Here is an 18,501-nt window from a genome sequence, read left to right as displayed (position 1 = left end):
CTCCGGTGATACGGATAAATAAAATAATCTGTTTATTTGTAGAAAGAAAAAGGCACAAAAGGTCTTATTAACAGTCAGATAAACACATTATTATACTATCATTGTCCTCTTCTTCGTTGCTTCCACGTGTTCAGAGACGTTCTCACGCGCCCACACACACATACGCACACACACACACACGCACACACACTCCAGTCTGAGTCACACTCCAGTCTGATCCAGGTCCAGTCTGCTGCAGTCCGGGATTACAGATAGAGTCCTGGAGACAGACACACAGTCAGTAACACAACAGACACACAGTCAGTAACACAACAGACACTCCTCTGTTTTCTACTCTCACAGATAGTCCTGGAGACAGACACACAGTCAGTAACACAGACACTCCTCTGTTTTCTACTCTCAAAGATAGAGTCCTGGAGACAGACACACACTCCATCAGTAACACAACAGACACTCCTCTGTTTTCTACTCTTGTAGAGAAGGGGGGGACGGGGACTCTTGTAGAGAAGGGGGGGACGGGGACTCTTGTAGAGAAGGGGGGGATGGGGACTCTTGTAGAGAAGGGGGGACGGGGACTCTTGTAGAGAAGGGGGGACGGGGACTCTTGTAGAGAAGGGGGGGACGGGGACTCTTGTAGAGAAGGGGGGGACGGGGACTCTTGTAGAGAAGGGGGGGATGGGACTCTTGTAGAGAAGGGGGGAACGGGGACTCTTGTAGAGAAGGGGGGGACGGGGACTCTTGTAGAGAAGGGGGGGACGGGGACTCTTGTAGAGAAGGGGGGGACGGGGACTCTTGTAGAGAAGAGGGGGACGGGGACTCTTGTAGAGAAGGGGGGGACGGGGACTCTTGTAGAGAAGGGGGGGATGGGACTCTTGTAGAGAAGGGGGGGACGGGGACTCTTGTAGAGAAGGGGGGGACGGGGACTCTTGTAGAGAAGGGGGGGACGGGGACTCTTGTAGAGAAGGGGGGGACGGGGACTCTTGTAGAGAAGGGGGGGACGGGGACTCTTGTAGAGAAGGGGTGGATGGGACTCTTGTAGAGAAGGGGGGAACGGGGACTCTTGTAGAGAAGGGGGGGACGGGGACTCTTGTAGAGAAGGGGGGGACGGGGACTCTTGTAGAGAAGGGGGGGACGGGGACTCTTGTAGAGAAGAGGGGGACGGGGACTCTTGTAGAGAAGGGGGGGACGGGGACTCTTGTAGAGAAGGGGGGGATGGGACTCTTGTAGAGAAGGGGGGGACGGGGACTCTTGTAGAGAAGGGGGGGGATGGGGACTCTTGTAGAGAAGGGGGGGATGGGGACTCTTGTAGAGAAGGGGGGGACGGGGACTCTTGTAGAGAAGGGGGGACGGGGACTCTTGTAGAGAAGGGGGGGACGGGGACTCTTGTAGAGAAGGGGCAGAGTGTGTTGTGAGACTTACTCTCTGATAAAGTCTGTGAGGTAGTAGTGCCAGAAGGGGTCAGGCCTGGAGACAGAACAATACAGACATGTTACCCCCTGATATGTTACATACTGATATGTTACCCGCTGATATGTCACCTTCACATTAGGGTTCCATCACGACTTGCAGACTTGTTTTTGAGTTGCTGTGCGTTTTGTTGCCAACCTGTTTTGCTACCTGACAAATTTACGGTTTTTACTTTTTAATTACCGTTTATATTTTTGTTTTTTCCTCCTCAACTTTTTCACTCCGGACGCTTTATCTGGACACGATTCGTCAGGACCTCCAACAGCCGAAGCTAAGTAGTAACATTAACATGATGCCTTCTAATTGCAGTCGCTGTACTCGCCTTACGGCGAGGATAGCTGTGCTACAAGACCAGCTTCAGACGCAATCGCTAGGCAAGGGTAATTTCAGTGTAGGAAAGGATGAGACCGCGTCTGTGCCACCAGTAAGTACAGATAGTAGTATAAATCCCCTGGCACAGTCCCCGCAGCCGGACAACTTTCTCACGGTTTCTGGAAGGAAATGCTGTAGGAACGCTCAACCGGTGTCGCTCATTCAGCCGACAGAAACTTTCAACCGGTTTTCCCCATTAAGCAGCGGGTCGGAGTCAGAGGCCGAGTCTTCTCTGGTCTCTACTCCTCCCGTTACGGGGTCTGAGACGCCGAAGCTTCCCACCATTAGCTCTGACAAATTGAAAACTCTAGTCATTGGCGACTCCATTACCCGCAGTATTAGACTTGAGAATCATCCAGCGATCATACACTGTTTACCGGGGGGCAGGGCTACCGACGTTAAGGCTAATCTGAAGATGGTGCTGGCTAAAGCTAAAACTGGCGAGTGTAGAGAGTATAGAGATATTGTTATCCACGTCGGCACCAACGATGTTAGGATGAAACAGTCAGAGATCACCAAGCGCAACATAGCTTCTGCGTGTAAATCAGCTAGAAAGATGTGTCGGCATCGAGTAATTGTCTCTGGCCCCCTCCCAGTTAGGGGGAGTGATGAGCTCTACAGCAGAGTCTCACAACTCAATCGCTGGTTGAAAACTGTTTTCTGCCCCTCCCAAAAGATAGAATTTGTAGATAATTGGCCCTCTTTCTGGGACTCACCCACAAACAGGACCAAGCCTGACCTGCTGAGGAGTGACGGACTCCATCCTAGCTGGAGGGGTGCCAACATAGACAGGGCACTAACTCCACTAGCTCGACAATGAAATAGGGTGCAGGCCAGGCAGCAGGCTGTTAGCCAGCCTGCCAGCATAGTGGAGTCTGCCACTAGCACAGTCAGTGTAGTCAGCTCAGCTATCACCATTGAGACCGTGTCTGTGCCTCGACCTGGGTTGGGCAAAACTAAACATGGCGGTGTTCGCCTTAGCAATCTCACTAGGATAAAGACCACCTCCATTCCTGTCATTATTGAAAGAGATCATGATACCTCACATCTCAAAATAGGGCTACTTAATGTTAGATCCCTTACTTCAAAGGCAATTATAGTCAATGAACTAATCACTGATCATAATCTTGATGTGATTGGCCTGACTGAAACATGGCTTAAGCCTGATGAATTTACTGTGTTAAATGAGGCCTCACCTCCTGGCTACACTAGTGACCATATCCCCCGTGCATCCCGCAAAGGCGGAGGTGTTGCTAACATTTACGATAGCAAATTTCAATTTACAAAAAAAAAATAAAATAATGACGTTTTCGTCTTTTGAGCTTCTAGTCATGAAATCTATGCAGCCTACTCAATCACTTTTTATAGCTACTGTTTACAGGCCTCCTGGGCCATATACAGCGTTCCTCACTGAGTTCCCTGAATTCCTATCGGACCTTGTAGTCATAGCGGATAATATTCTAATCTTTGGTGACTTTAATATTCACATGGAAAAGTCCACAGACCCACTCCAAAAGGCTTTCGGAGCCATCATCGACTCAGTGGGTTTTGTCCAACATGTCTCTGGACCCACTCACTGTCACAGTCATACGCTGGACCTAGTTTTGTCCCATGGAATAAATGTTGTGGATCTTAATGTTTTTCCTCATAATCCTGGACTATCGGACCACCATTTTATTATGTTTGCAATTGCAACAAATAATCTGCTCAGACCCCAACCAAGGATCATCAAAAGTCGTGCTATAAATTCACAGACAACACAAAGATTCCTTGATGTCCTTCCAGATTCCCTCTGTCTACCCAAGGACGCCAGAGGACAAAAATCAGTTAACCACCTAACTGAGGAACTCAACTTAACATTGCGCAATACCCTAGATGCAGTTGCACCCCTAAAAACTAAAAACATTTCTCATAAGAAACTAGCTCCCTGGTACACAGAAAATACCCGAGCTCTGAAGCAAGCTTCCAGAAAATTGGAACGGAAATGGCGACACACCAAACTGGAAGTCTTCCGACTAGCTTGGAAAGACAGTACTGTGCAGTACCGAAGAGCCCTTACTGCTGCTCGATCATCCTATTTTTCTAACTTAATTGAGGAAAATAAGAACAATCCGAAATTCCTTTTTGATACTGTCGCAAAGCTAACTAAAAAGCAGCATTCCCCAAGAGAGGATGACTTTCACTTTAGCAGTGATAAATTCATGAACTTCTTTGAGGAAAAGATTATGATTATTAGAAAGCAAATTACGGACTCTTCCTTAAATCTGCGTATTCCTTCAAAGCTCAGTTGTCCTGAGTCTGCACAACTCTGCCAGGACCTAGGATCAAGAGAGACACTCAAGTGTTTTAGTACTATATCTCTTGACACAATGATGAAAATAATCATGGCCTCTAAACCTTCAAGCTGCATACTGGACCCTATTCCAACTAAACTACTGAAAGAGCTGCTTCCTGTGCTTGGCCCTACTATGTTGAACATAATAAACGGCTCTCTATCCACCGGATGTGTACCAAACTCACTAAAAGTGGCAGTAATAAAGCCTCTCTTGAAAAAGCCAAACCTTGACCCAGAAAATATAAAAAACTATCGGCCTATATCGAATCTTCCATTCCTCTCAAAAATTTTAGAAAAGGCTGTTGCGCAACAACTCACTGCCTTCCTGAAGACAAACAATGTATACGAAATGCTTCAGTCTGGTTTTAGACCCCATCATAGCACTGAGACGGCACTTGTGAAGGTGGTAAATGACATTTTAATGGCATCGGACCGAGGCTCTGCATCTGTCCTCGTGCTCCTAGACCTTAGTGCTGCTTTTGATACCATCGATCACCACATTCTTTTGGAGAGATTGGAAACCCAAATTGGTCTACACGGACAAGTTCTGGCCTGGTTTAGATCTTATCTGTCGGAAAGATATCAGTTTGTCTCTGTGAATGGTCTGTCCTCTGACAAATCAACTGTAAATGTCGGTGTTCCTCAAGGTTCCGTTTTAGGACCACTATTGTTTTCACTATATATTTTACCTCTTGGGGATGTTATTCGAAAACATAATGTTAACTTTCACTGCTATGCGGATGACACACAGCTGTACATTTCAATTAAACATGGTGAAGCCCCAAAATTGCCCTTGCTAGAAGAATGTGTTTCAGACATAAGGAAGTGGATGGCTGCAAACTTTCTACTTTTAAACTCGGACAAAACAGAGATGCTTGTTCTAGGTCCCAAGAAACAAAGAGATCTTCTGTTGAATCTGACAATTAATCTTAATGGTTGTACAGTCGTCTCAAATAAAACTGTGAAGGACCTCGGCGTTACTCTGGACCCTGATCTCTCTTTTGAAGAACATATCAAGACCATTTCAGGGACAGCTTTTTTCCATCTACGTAACATTGCAAAAATCAGGAACTTTCTGTCCAAAAATGATGCAGAAAAATTAATCCATGCTTTTGTCACTTCCAGGTTAGACTACTGCAATGCTCTACTTTCCGGCTACCCGGATAAAGCACTAAATAAACTTCAGTTAGTGCTAAATACGGCTGCTAGAATCCTGACTAGAACCAAAAAATTTGATCATATTACTCCAGTGCTAGCCTCTCTACACTGGCTTCCTGTCAAAGCAAGGGCTGATTTCAAGGTTTTACTGCTAACCTACAAAGCATTACATGGGCTTGCTCCTATCTATCTCTCTGATTTGGTCCTGCCGTACATACCTACACGTACGCTACGGTCACAAGACGCAGGCCTCCTAATTGTCCCTAGAATTTTTAAGCAAACAGCTGGAGGCAGGGCTTTCTCCTATAGAGCTCCATTTTTATGGAACGGTCTGCCTACCCATGTCAGAGACGCAAACTCGGTCTCAACCTTTAAGTCTCTACTGAAGACTCATCTCTTCAGTGGGTCATATGATTGAGTGTAGTCTGGCCCAGGAGTGGGAGGGTGAACGGAAAGGCTCTGGAGCAACGAACCACCCTTGCTGTCTCTGCCTGGCCGGTTCCCCTCTTTCCACTGGGATTCTCTGCCTCTAACCCTATTACAGGGGCTGAGTCACTGGCTTTACTGGGGCTCTCTCATGCCGTCCCTGGAGGGGGTGCGTCACCTGAGTGGGTTGAGTCACTGATGTGGTCATCCTGTCTGGGTTGGCGCCCCCCCCCCCCCAAGTGTTGTGCCGTGGCGGAGGTCTTTGTGGGCTATACTCAGCCTTGTCTCAGGATGGTAAGTTGGTGGTTGAAGATATCCCTCTAGTGGTGTGGGGGCTGTGCTTTGGCAAAGTGGGTGGGGTTATATCCTTCCTGTTTGGCCCTGTCCGGGGGTGTCCTCGGAGTGGGCCACAGTGTCTCCTGACCCCTCCTGTCTCAGCCTCCAGTATTTATGCTGCAGTAGTTTATGTGTCGGGGGGCTAGGGTCAGTTTGTTATATCTGGAGTACTTCTCCTGTCCTATTCGGTGTCCTGTGTGAATCTAAGTGTGCGTTCTCTAATTCTCTCCTCTCTTTCTCTCTCTCGGAGGACCTGAGCCCTAGGACCATGCCCCAGGACTACCTGACATGATGACTCCTTGCTGTCCCCAGTCCACCTGGCTGTGCTGCTGCTCCAGTTTCAACTGACCTGAGCCCTAGGACCATGCCCCAGGAATACCTGACATGATGACTCCTTGCTGTCCCCAGTCCACCTGACTGTGCTGCCGCTCCAGTTTCAACTATTCTGCCTTATTATTATTCGACCATGCTGGTCATTTATGAACATTTGAACATCTTGACCATGTTTTGTTATAATCTCCACCCGGCACAGCCAGAAGAGGACTGGCCACCCCACATAGCCTGGTTCCTCTCTAGGTTTCTTCCTAGGTTTTGGCCTTTCTAGGGAGTTTTTTCTAGCCACCGTGCTTCTTCACCTGCATTGCTTGCTGTTTGGGGTTTTAGGCTGGGTTTCTGTACAGCACTTTGAGATATCAGCTGATGTACGAAGGGCTATATAAAATAAATTTGATTGATTGATTGATGTTACATACTGATATGTTACATACTGATATATTACCCGCTGAAATGTTACCCACTGACATGTTACATACTGATATGTTACTGATATGTTACCCGCTGATATGTTACATACTGATATGTTACATACTGATATGTTACCAGCTGATATGTTACATACTGCTATGTTACATACTGATATATTACATACTGATATGTTACCAGCTGATATGTTACATACTGATATATTACATACTGATATGTTACCAGCTGATATGTTACATACTGATATGTTACCCGCTGATATGTTACCCGCTGAAATGTTACCCACTGATATGTTACCCACTGATATGTTACATACTGATATGTTACATACTGATATGTTACATACTGATATGTTACATACTGATATGTTACCCGCTGATATGTTACATACTGATATGTTACTGATATGTTACCCGCTGATATGTTACATACTGATATGTTACTGATATGTTACCCACTGATATGTTACATACTGATATGTTACCCACCGATATGTTACATACTGATATATTACATACTGATATGTTACATACTGATATGTTACATACTGATATATTACCCGCTGAAATGTTACCCACTGATATGTTACCCACTGATATGTTACCCACTGATATGTTACCCACTGATATGTTACCCACTGATATGTTACCCACTGATATGTTACATACTGATATGTTACCCACTGATATGTTACATACCGATATGTTACATACCGATATGTTACCTACTGATATATTACCCCCTGATATGTTACATACTGATATTTACATACTGATATGTTACATACTGATATATTACCCGCTGATATGTTACATACTGATATTTACATACTGATATGTTACATACTGATATATTACCCCCTGATATGTTACATACTGATATTTACATACTGATATGTTACCTACTGATATATTACCCCCTGATATGTTACATACTGATATTTACATACTGATATGTTACCTACTGATATATTACCCCCTGATATGTTACATACTGATATTTACATACTGATATGTTACATACTGATATATTACCCGCTGATATGTTACATACTGATATGTTACCCCCTGATATGTTACCCACTGATATGTTACATACTGATATGTTACATACTGATATGTTACATACTGATATGTTACATACTGATATGTTACATACTGATATATTACATACTGATATGTTACATACTGATATATTACCCCCTGATATGTTACATACTGATATGTTACATACTGATATGTTACATACTGATATGTTACATACTGATATGTTACATACTGATATGTTACATACTGATATATTACATACTGATATTTACATACTGATATATTACCCGCTGATATGTTACATACTGATATTTACATACTGATATGTTACATACTGATATGTTACATACTGATATGTTACATACTGCTATGTTACATACTGATATGTTACATACTGATATGTTACATACTGATATATTACCCCCTGATATGTTACATACTGATTGATATATTACATACTGATATGTTACATACTGATATGTTACATACTGATATATTACCCGCTGATATGTTACATACTGATATGTTACAAACTGATATGTTACATACTGATATGTTACATACTGATATGTTACATACTGATATGTTACATACTGATATGTTACATACTGATATATTACATACTGATATGTTACATACTGATATATTACCCCCTGATATGTTACATACTGATATGTTACATACTGATATATTACCCCCTGATATATTACATACTGATATGTTACATACTGATATGTTACCCCCTGATATGTTACATACTGATATATTACCCGCTGCTATGTTACATACTGATATGTTACATACTGATATATTACATACTGATATGTTACATACTGATATATTACCCCCTGATATGTTACATACTGATATGTTACACACTGATATGTTACACACTGATATGTTACCCCCTGATATGTTACATACTGATATGTTACATACTGATATATTACCCGCTGCTATGTTACATACTGATATGTTACATACTGATATATTACATACTGATATGTTACATACTGATATGTTACCCCCTGATATGTTACATACTGATATGTTACATACTGATATATTACCCCCTGATATGTTACATACTGATATGTTACATACTGATATGTTACCCCCTGATATGTTACATACTGATATGTTACACACTGATATGTTACATACTGATATGTTACCCCCTGATATGTTACATACTGATATGTTACATACTGATATATTACCCCCTGATATGTTACATACTGATATGTTACATACTGATATGTTACATACTGATATATTACATACTGATATGTTACATACTGATATATTACATACTGATATGTTACATACTGATATGTTACATACTGATATGTTACATACTGATATATTACCCCCTGATATGTTACATACTGATATGTTACATACTGATATATTACCCCCTGATATGTTACATACTGATATATTACCCCCTGATATGTTACATACTGATATGTTACATACTGAAATGTTAAGAGTCAGTTCAGAATGACAGAACTCACTGGTCTTTGAGGGAGGAAGAAGGGAAGGAGGAGGGCGACAGCTGGGATCCATCTGCAGAGAAAGAAAACATTCAGCGAGAGACAGACAAAACATGTTCATTCAGTGTGTGTGTACATGGGTGTGTGTGTGTGAGTGTGTGTGTACATGTGTGTGTGTGTGTGAGTACATGGGTGTGTGTGTGTGAGTGTGTGTGTACATGTGTGTGTGTGTGTGTGTACATGTGTGTGTGTGTGTGTGTGTGAGTACATGGGTGTGTGTGTGTGTGTGTGTGAGTGTGTGTGTGTACCAGTGTTGTGCAGCTCCACTGCTACCCCTCTGAGGAAGGACTCCAGTCTTCCAGGAGACGAAGACAGGAACCCAACAAGCCACCTCAAGGCCCACACATGACCCTGCACACACAGAGACACACACACGTTGGTCTTACTATTCTTGTGGGGACCAAACAAATTGATTCCCGTTCAAAATCCTATTCTTCCTAACCCTTTCCCCTTCCTAACCTTTTCCCTGTGGGGGGGACAGACGAATTGTCCCCACTTGTCCAAATGGTCCTTGTTTTACTATCCTTGTGAGGACTTCTGGTCCCTACAACAACAGTAAAGCCCAACACACACAACACAAATAAATAAACTAGTTAATCTAGTATATAGTATTACTGGAACTACACACAAATAAATAAACTAGTCAGTTAATCTAGTATTACTGGAACTACACACAAATAAATAAACTAGTTAATCTAATATTACTGGAACTACACACAAATAAATAAACTAGTCAGTTAATCTAGTATCTAGTATTACTGGAACTACACACAAATAAATAAACTAGTTAATCTAGTATCTAGTATTACCAGAACTACACACAAATAAATAAACAGGTTAATCTAGTATATAGTATTACTGGAACTACACACAAATAAATAAACTAGTTAATCTAATATTACTGGAACTACACACAAATAAATAAACTAGTCAGTTAATCTAGTATCTAGTATTACTGGAACTACACACAAATAAATAAACTAGTTAATCTAGTATCTAGTATTACCAGAACTACACACAAATAAATAAACTAGTCAGTTAATCTAGTATCTAGTATTACTGGAACTACACACAAATAAATAAACTAGTCAGTTAATCTAGTATATAGTATTACTGGAACTACACACAAATAAATAAACTAGTCAGTTAATCTAGTATCTAGTATTACTGGAACTACACACAAATAAATAAACTAGTCAGTTAATCTAGTATCTAGTATTACTGGAACTACACACAAATAAATAAACTAGTCAGTTAATCTAGTATCTAGTATTACTGGAACTACACACAAATAAATAAACTAGTCAGTTAATCTAGTATCTAGTATTACTGGAACTACACACAAATAAATAAACTAGTTAATCTAGTATATAGTATTACTGGAACTACACACAAATAAATAAACAGGTTAATCTAGTATATAGTATTACTGGAACTACACACAAATAAATAAACTAGTTAATCTAGTATTACTGGAACTACACACAAATAAATAAACAGGTTAATCTAGTATTACTGGAACTACACACAAATAAATAAACAAGTTAATCTAGTATTACTGGAACTACACACAAATGAATAAACTAGTCAGTTAATCTAGTATCTAGTATTACTGGAACTACACACAAATGAATAAACTAGTCAGTTAATCTAGTATCTAGTATTACTGGAACTACACACAAATAAATAAACTAGTCAGTTAATCTAGTATCTAGTATTACTGGAACTACACACAAATAAATAAACTAGTCAGTTAATCTAGTATCTAGTATTACTGGAACTACACACAAATAAATAAACTAGTCAGTTAATCTAGTATCTAGTATTACTGGAACTACACACAAATAAATAAACTAGTTAATCTAGTATTACTGGAACTACACACAAATAAATAAACAAGTTAATCTAGTATTACTGGAACTACACACAAATGAATAAACTAGTCAGTTAATCTAGTATCTAGTATTACTGGAACTACACACAAATGAATAAACTAGTCAGTTAATCTAGTATCTAGTATTACTGGAACTACACACAAATAAATAAACTAGTCAGTTAATCTAGTATCTAGTATTACTGGAACTACACACAAATAAATAAACTAGTCAGTTAATCTAGTATCTAGTATTACTGGAACTACACACAAATAAATAAACTAGTCAGTTAATCTAGTATATAGTATTACTGGAACTACACACAAATAAATAAACTAGTCAGTTAATCTAGTATCTAGTATTACTGGAACTACACACAAATAAATAAACTAGTCAGTTAATCTAGTATCTAGTATTACCGGAACTACACACAAATAAATAAACTAGTCAGTTAATCTAGTATCTAGTATTACCGGAACTACACACAAATAAATAAACTAGTCAGTTAATCTAGTATCTAGTATTACTGGAACTACACACAAATGAATAAACTAGTCAGTTAATCTAGTATCTAGTATTACTGGAACTACACACAAATAAATAAACTAGTCAGTTAATCTAGTATTACTGGAACTACACACAAATAAATAAACTAGTCAGTTAATCTAGTATTACTGGAACTACACACAAATAAATAAACTAGTCAGTTAATCTAGTATCTAGTATTACTGGAACTACACACAAATAAATAAACTAGTCAGTTAATCTAGTATTACTGGAACTACACACAAATAAATAAACTAGTCAGTTAATCTAGTATTACCGGAACTACACACAAATAAATAAACTAGTCAGTTAATCTAGTATCTAGTATTACCGGAACTACACACAAATAAATAAACTAGTCAGTTAATCTAGTATCTAGTATTACTGGAACTACACACAAATAAATAAACTAGTCAGTTAATCTAGTATTACTGGAACTACACACAAATGAATAAACTAGTCAGTTAATCTAGTATCTAGTATTACTGGAACTACACACAAATAAATAAACTAGTCAGTTAATCTAGTATCTAGTATTACTGGAACTACACACAAATAAATAAACTAGTCAGTTAATCTAGTATCTAGTATTACTGGAACTACACACAAATAAATAAACTAGTCAGTTAATCTAGTATCTAGTATTACTGGAACTACACACAAATAAATAAACTAGTCAGTTAATCTAGTATTACTGGAACTACACACAAATAAATAAACTAGTTAATCTAGTATTACCAGAACTACACACAAATAAATAAACTAGTTAATCTAGTATTACTAGAACTACACACAAATAAATAAACTAGTCAGTTAATCTAGTATCTAGTATTACTGGAACTACACACAAATAAATAAACTAGTCAGTTAATCTAGTATCTAGTATTACTGGAACTACACACAAATAAATAAACTAGTCAGTTAATCTAGTATCTAGTATTACTGGAACTACACACAAATAAATAAACTAGTCAGTTAATCTAGTATCTAGTATTACTGGAACTACACACAAATAAATAAACTAGTCAGTTAATCTAGTATCTAGTATTACCGGAACTACACACAAATAAATAAACTAGTCAGTTAATCTAGTATTACTGGAACTACACACAAATAAATAAACTAGTTAATCTAGTATTACTGGAACTACACACAAATAAATAAACTAGTTAATCTAGTATCTAGTATTACTGGAACTACACACAAATAAATAAACTAGTTAATCTAGTATTACCAGAACTACACACAAATAAATAAACTAGTTAATCTAGTATTACTGGAACTACACACAAATAAATAGACTAGTTAATCTAGTATTACCAGAACTACACACAAATAAATAAACTAGTTAATCTAGTATTACTGGAACTACACACAAATAAATAAACTAGTCAGTTAATCTAGTATCTAGTATTACCAGAACTACACACAAATAAATAAACAAGTTAATCTAGTATCTAGTATTACCAGAACTACACACAAATAAATAAACTAGTCAGTTAATCTAGTATATAGTATTACCAGAACTACACACAAATAAATAAACTAGTCAGTTAATCTAGTATCTAGTATTACTGGAACTACACACAAATAAATAAACTAGTCAGTTAATCTAGTATCTAGTATTACTGGAACTACACACAAATAAATAAACTAGTCAGTTAATCTAGTATCTAGTATTACTGGAACTACACACAAATAAATAAACTAGTTAATCTAGTATTACTGGAACTACACACAAATAAATAAACTAGTTAATCTAGTATTACTGGAACTACACACAAAAACCCTATAGTTTTTGTTGTAGTTTAATTTTTTTGACTCCCCGATTTTGATCTTGTCTCATCGCTGCAACTCCCCAACAGGCTCGGGAGGCGAAAGTCGAGTCATGTGTCCTCTGAAACCTGACCCTCTTCAAACCACACTTCTTAACACCCACCAACTTAACCCGGTAAACACCTGACGACCGGGGTCAGCCTGCAGGCGCCAGGCCCGCCACAAGGAGTCGCTAGAACGCAATGAGCCGAGTAAACCCTATAGGACTCCCAATCACGGCCGGTTGTAATCAAACCCGGGTCTGTAGTGACGCCTCTAGCACTGCGAGGACCCAAGGAGAGCTATTTAATTTAAAAAAAAAAAAACTTTTTCAGATGAGATTGAGATGCAGAAAACAATTTCAGAACAGGGGCGGCAGGATAGCCTAGTGGTTATAGTGTTGGACTAGTAGCTGAAAGGTTGCAAGTTCAAGTTCAAACCCCCGAGCTGACAAGGTACAAATCTGTCCATCTGCCCCTGAACAGGCAGTTAACCCACTGTTCCTAGACCAGTTAACCCACTGTTCCTAGACCAGTTAACCCACTGTTCCTTAGACCAGTTAACCCACTGTTCCTAGACCAGTTAACCCACTGTTCCTAGACCAGTTAACCCACTGTTCCTAGACCAGTTAACCCACTGTTCCTAGACCAGTTAACCCACTGTTCCTAGACCAGTTAACCCACTGTTCCTAGACCAGTTAACCCACTGTTCCTAGGCCAGTTAACCCACTGTTCCTAGGCCAGTTAACCCACTGTTCCTAGACCAGTTAACCCACTGTTCCTAGACCAGTTAACCCACTGTTCCTAGACCAGTTAACCCACTGTTCCTAGACCAGTTAACCCACTGTTCCTAGACCAGTTAACCCACTGTTCCTAGACCAGTTAACCCACTGTTCCTAGACCAGTTAACCCACTGTTCCTAGGCCAGTTAACCCACTGTTCCTAGACCAGTTAACCCACTGTTCCTAGACCAGTTAACCCACTGTTCCTAGACCAGTTAACACACTGTTCCTAGACCAGTTAACCCACTGTTCCTAGACCAGTTAACCCACTGTTCCTAGGCCAGTTAACCCACTGTTCCTAGACCAGTTAACCCACTGTTCCTAGACCAGTTAACCCACTGTTCCTAGACCAGTTAACCCACTGTTCCTAGACCAGTTAACCCACTGTTCCTAGACCAGTTAACCCACTGTTCCTAGACCAGTTAACCCACTGTTCCTAGACCAGTTAACCCACTGTTCCTAGACCGGTTAACCCCACTGTTCCTAGACCAGTTAACCCACTGTTCCTAGACCAGTTAACCCACTGTTCCTAGACCAGTTAACCCACTGTTCCTAGACCAGTTAACCCACTGTTCCTAGACCAGTTAACCCACTGTTCCTAGACCAGTTAACCCACTGTTCCTAGACCAACCCACTGTTCCTAGACCAGTTAACCCACTGTTCCTAGACCAGTTAACCCACTGTTCCTAGACCAACCCACTGTTCCCAGGCCGTCATAGAAAATAAGAATTATAAAGGTAAAATAAATGCTGGAGGTGTTGTCACTAGTCTAGGTAGCAGGCCTTTTATACCCCTCCAACCATCCTACCCCTCCATGTCAGTTACCATCCTACCCCTCCATGTCATTTCTCATCCTACCATCCTACCGCTCCATGTCATTTCTCATCCTTCCACTCCATGTCAGTTCTCATCCTACCATCCTACCCCTCCATGTCAGTTACCATCCTACCCCTCCATGTCATTTCTCATCCTACCATCCTACCGCTCCATGTCATTTCTCATCCTACCCCTCCATGTCAGTTACCATCCTACCCCTCCATGTCATTTCTCATCCTACCATCCTACCGCTCCATGTCATTTCTCATCCTTCCACTCCATGTCAGTTCTCATCCTACCATCCTACCGCTCCATGTCATTTCTCATCCTACCATCCTACCACTCCATGTCATTTCTCATCCTACCATCCTACCCCTCCATGTCATTTCTCATCCTACCATCCTACCCCTCCATGTCATTTCTCATCCTACCATTCTACCCCTCCATGTCATTTCTCATCCTACCACTCCATGTCATTTCTCATCCTACCATCCTACCATCCATGTCATTTCTCATCCTACCCCTCCATGTAATTTCTTATCCTACCATCCTACCCCTCCATGTCATTTCTCATCCTACCAATCCATGTCATTTCTCATTCTACCACTCCATGTCATTTCTCATCCTACCACTCCATGTCATTTCTCATCCTACCACTCCATGTCATTTCTCATCCTACCATTCCATGTAATTTCTCATCCTACCCCGCCATGTCATTTCTCATCCTACCATCCTACCACTCCATGTAATTTCTCATCCTACCCCTCCATGTCATTTCTCAACCTACCATCCTACACCTCCATGTCATTTCTCAACCTACCATCCTACACCTCCATGTCATTTCTCATCCTACCCCTCCATGTCATTTCTCATCCTACCACTCCATGTCATTTCTCATCCTACCACTCCATGTCATTTCTCATCCTACCCCTCCATGTCATTTCTCATTCTACCATCCTACCACTCCATGTAATTTCTCATCCTACCATCCTACCACTCCATGTCATTTCTCATCCTACCACTCCATGTAATTTCTCATCCTACCACTCCATGTCATTTCTCATTCTACCACTCCATGTCATTTCTCATCCTACCACTCCATGTCATTTCTCATCCTACCCCTCCATGTCATTTCTCATCCTACCCCTCCATGTAATTTCTCATTCTACCATCCTACCACTCCATGTAATTTCTCATCCTACCATCCTACCACTCCATGTCATTTCTCATCCTACCACTCCATGTAATTTCTCATCCTACCACTCCATGTCATTTCTCATTCTACCATCCTACCACTCCATGTAATTTCTCATCCTACCATCCTACCACTCCATGTCATTTCTCATCCTACCCCTCCATGTCATTTCTCATCCTACCACTCCATGTCATTTCTCATCCTACCACTCCATGTCATTTCTCATCCTACCCCTCCATGTCATTTCTCATCCTACCACTCCATGTAATTTCTCATCCTAACGCTCCATGTCATTTCTCATCCTACCACTCCATGTAATTTCTCATCCTACCACTACATGTCATTTCTCATCCTACCACTCCATGTCATTTCTCATCCTACCATCCTACCACTCCATGTAATTTCTCATCCTACCACCCCATGTCATTTCTCATCCTACCACTCCATGTCATTTCTCATCCTACCACTACATGTCATTTCTCATCCTACCACTCCATGTCATTTCTCATCCTACCACTCCATGTCATTTCTCATCCTACCATCCTACCACTCCATGTCATTTCTCATCCTACCACTCCATGTCATTTCTCATCCTACCACTCCATGTCATTTCTCATCCTACCACTCCATGTCATTTCTCATCCTACCATCCTACCACTACATGTAATTTCTCATCCTACCACTCCATGTAATTTCTCATCCTACCACTACATGTAATTTCTCATCCTACCACTCCATGTCATTTCTCATCCTACCATCCTACCACTCCATGTAATGTCTCATCCTACCATCCTACCACTCCATGTAATTTCTCATCCTACCGCTCCATGTCATTTCTCATCCTTCCACTCCATGTCAGTTCTCATCCTACCATCCTACCCCTCCATGTCAGTTACCATCCTACCCCTCCATGTCATTTCTCATCCTACCATCCTACCGCTCCATGTCATTTCTCATCCTACCCCTCCATGTCAGTTACCATCCTACCCCTCCATGTCATTTCTCATCCTACCATCCTACCGCTCCATGTCATTTCTCATCCTTCCACTCCATGTCAGTTCTCATCCTACCATCCTACCGCTCCATGTCATTTCTCATCCTACCATCCTACCACTCCATGTCATTTCTCATCCTACCATCCTACCCCTCCATGTCATTTCTCATCCTACCATCCTACCCCTCCATGTCATTTCTCATCCTACCATTCTACCCCTCCATGTCATTTCTCATCCTACCACTCCATGTCATTTCTCATCCTACCATCCTACCATCCATGTCATTTCTCATCCTACCCCTCCATGTAATTTCTTATCCTACCATCCTACCCCTCCATGTCATTTCTCATCCTACCAATCCATGTCATTTCTCATTCTACCACTCCATGTCATTTCTCATCCTACCACTCCATGTCATTTCTCATCCTACCACTCCATGTCATTTCTCATCCTACCATTCCATGTAATTTCTCATCCTACCCCGCCATGTCATTTCTCATCCTACCATCCTACCACTCCATGTAATTTCTCATCCTACCCCTCCATGTCATTTCTCAACCTACCATCCTACACCTCCATGTCATTTCTCAACCTACCATCCTACACCTCCATGTCATTTCTCATCCTACCCCTCCATGTCATTTCTCATCCTACCACTCCATGTCATTTCTCATCCTACCACTCCATGTCATTTCTCATCCTACCACTACATGTCATTTCTCATCCTACCACTCCATGTCATTTCTCATCCTACCCCTCCATGTCATTTCTCATTCTACCATCCTACCACTCCATGTAATTTCTCATCCTACCATCCTACCACTCCATGTCATTTCTCATCCTACCACTCCATGTAATTTCTCATCCTACCACTCCATGTCATTTCTCATTCTACCACTCCATGTCATTTCTCATCCTACCGCTCCATGTCATTTCTCATCCTACCCCTCCATGTCAGTTACCATCCTACCCCTCCATGTCATTTCTCATCCTACCATCCTACCGCTCCATGTCATTTCTC

General features: G+C 40.9%; 1 protein-coding gene across 1 annotated transcript in view; it reads right to left on the bottom strand.

Annotated features, from left to right (window-relative positions):
* Nucleotides 1-155: 155 nt before the first annotated feature.
* LOC139424168 (uncharacterized) overlaps nucleotides 156-18,501 on the bottom strand; it is a 65,817-nt gene continuing 47,471 nt past the window's right edge. Inside the window, exons 17-20 of the mRNA XM_071175851.1 lie at nucleotides 9,707-9,809; nucleotides 9,420-9,471; nucleotides 1,420-1,464; nucleotides 156-259 (exon numbers count right to left, since the gene is read on the bottom strand). Of these exons, the coding sequence (XP_071031952.1) occupies nucleotides 202-259; nucleotides 1,420-1,464; nucleotides 9,420-9,471; nucleotides 9,707-9,809 (258 nt within the window). The 3' untranslated portion in view covers nucleotides 156-201. The remainder of the gene's footprint in view (nucleotides 260-1,419; nucleotides 1,465-9,419; nucleotides 9,472-9,706; nucleotides 9,810-18,501) is intronic.

Source organism: Oncorhynchus clarkii, chromosome 13, assembly GCF_045791955.1.
Source record: "Oncorhynchus clarkii lewisi isolate Uvic-CL-2024 chromosome 13, UVic_Ocla_1.0, whole genome shotgun sequence".
Classification (NCBI taxonomy): Eukaryota; Metazoa; Chordata; class Actinopteri; order Salmoniformes; family Salmonidae; genus Oncorhynchus; species Oncorhynchus clarkii.
This window is presented reverse-complemented; position numbering and strand designations above follow the sequence as displayed.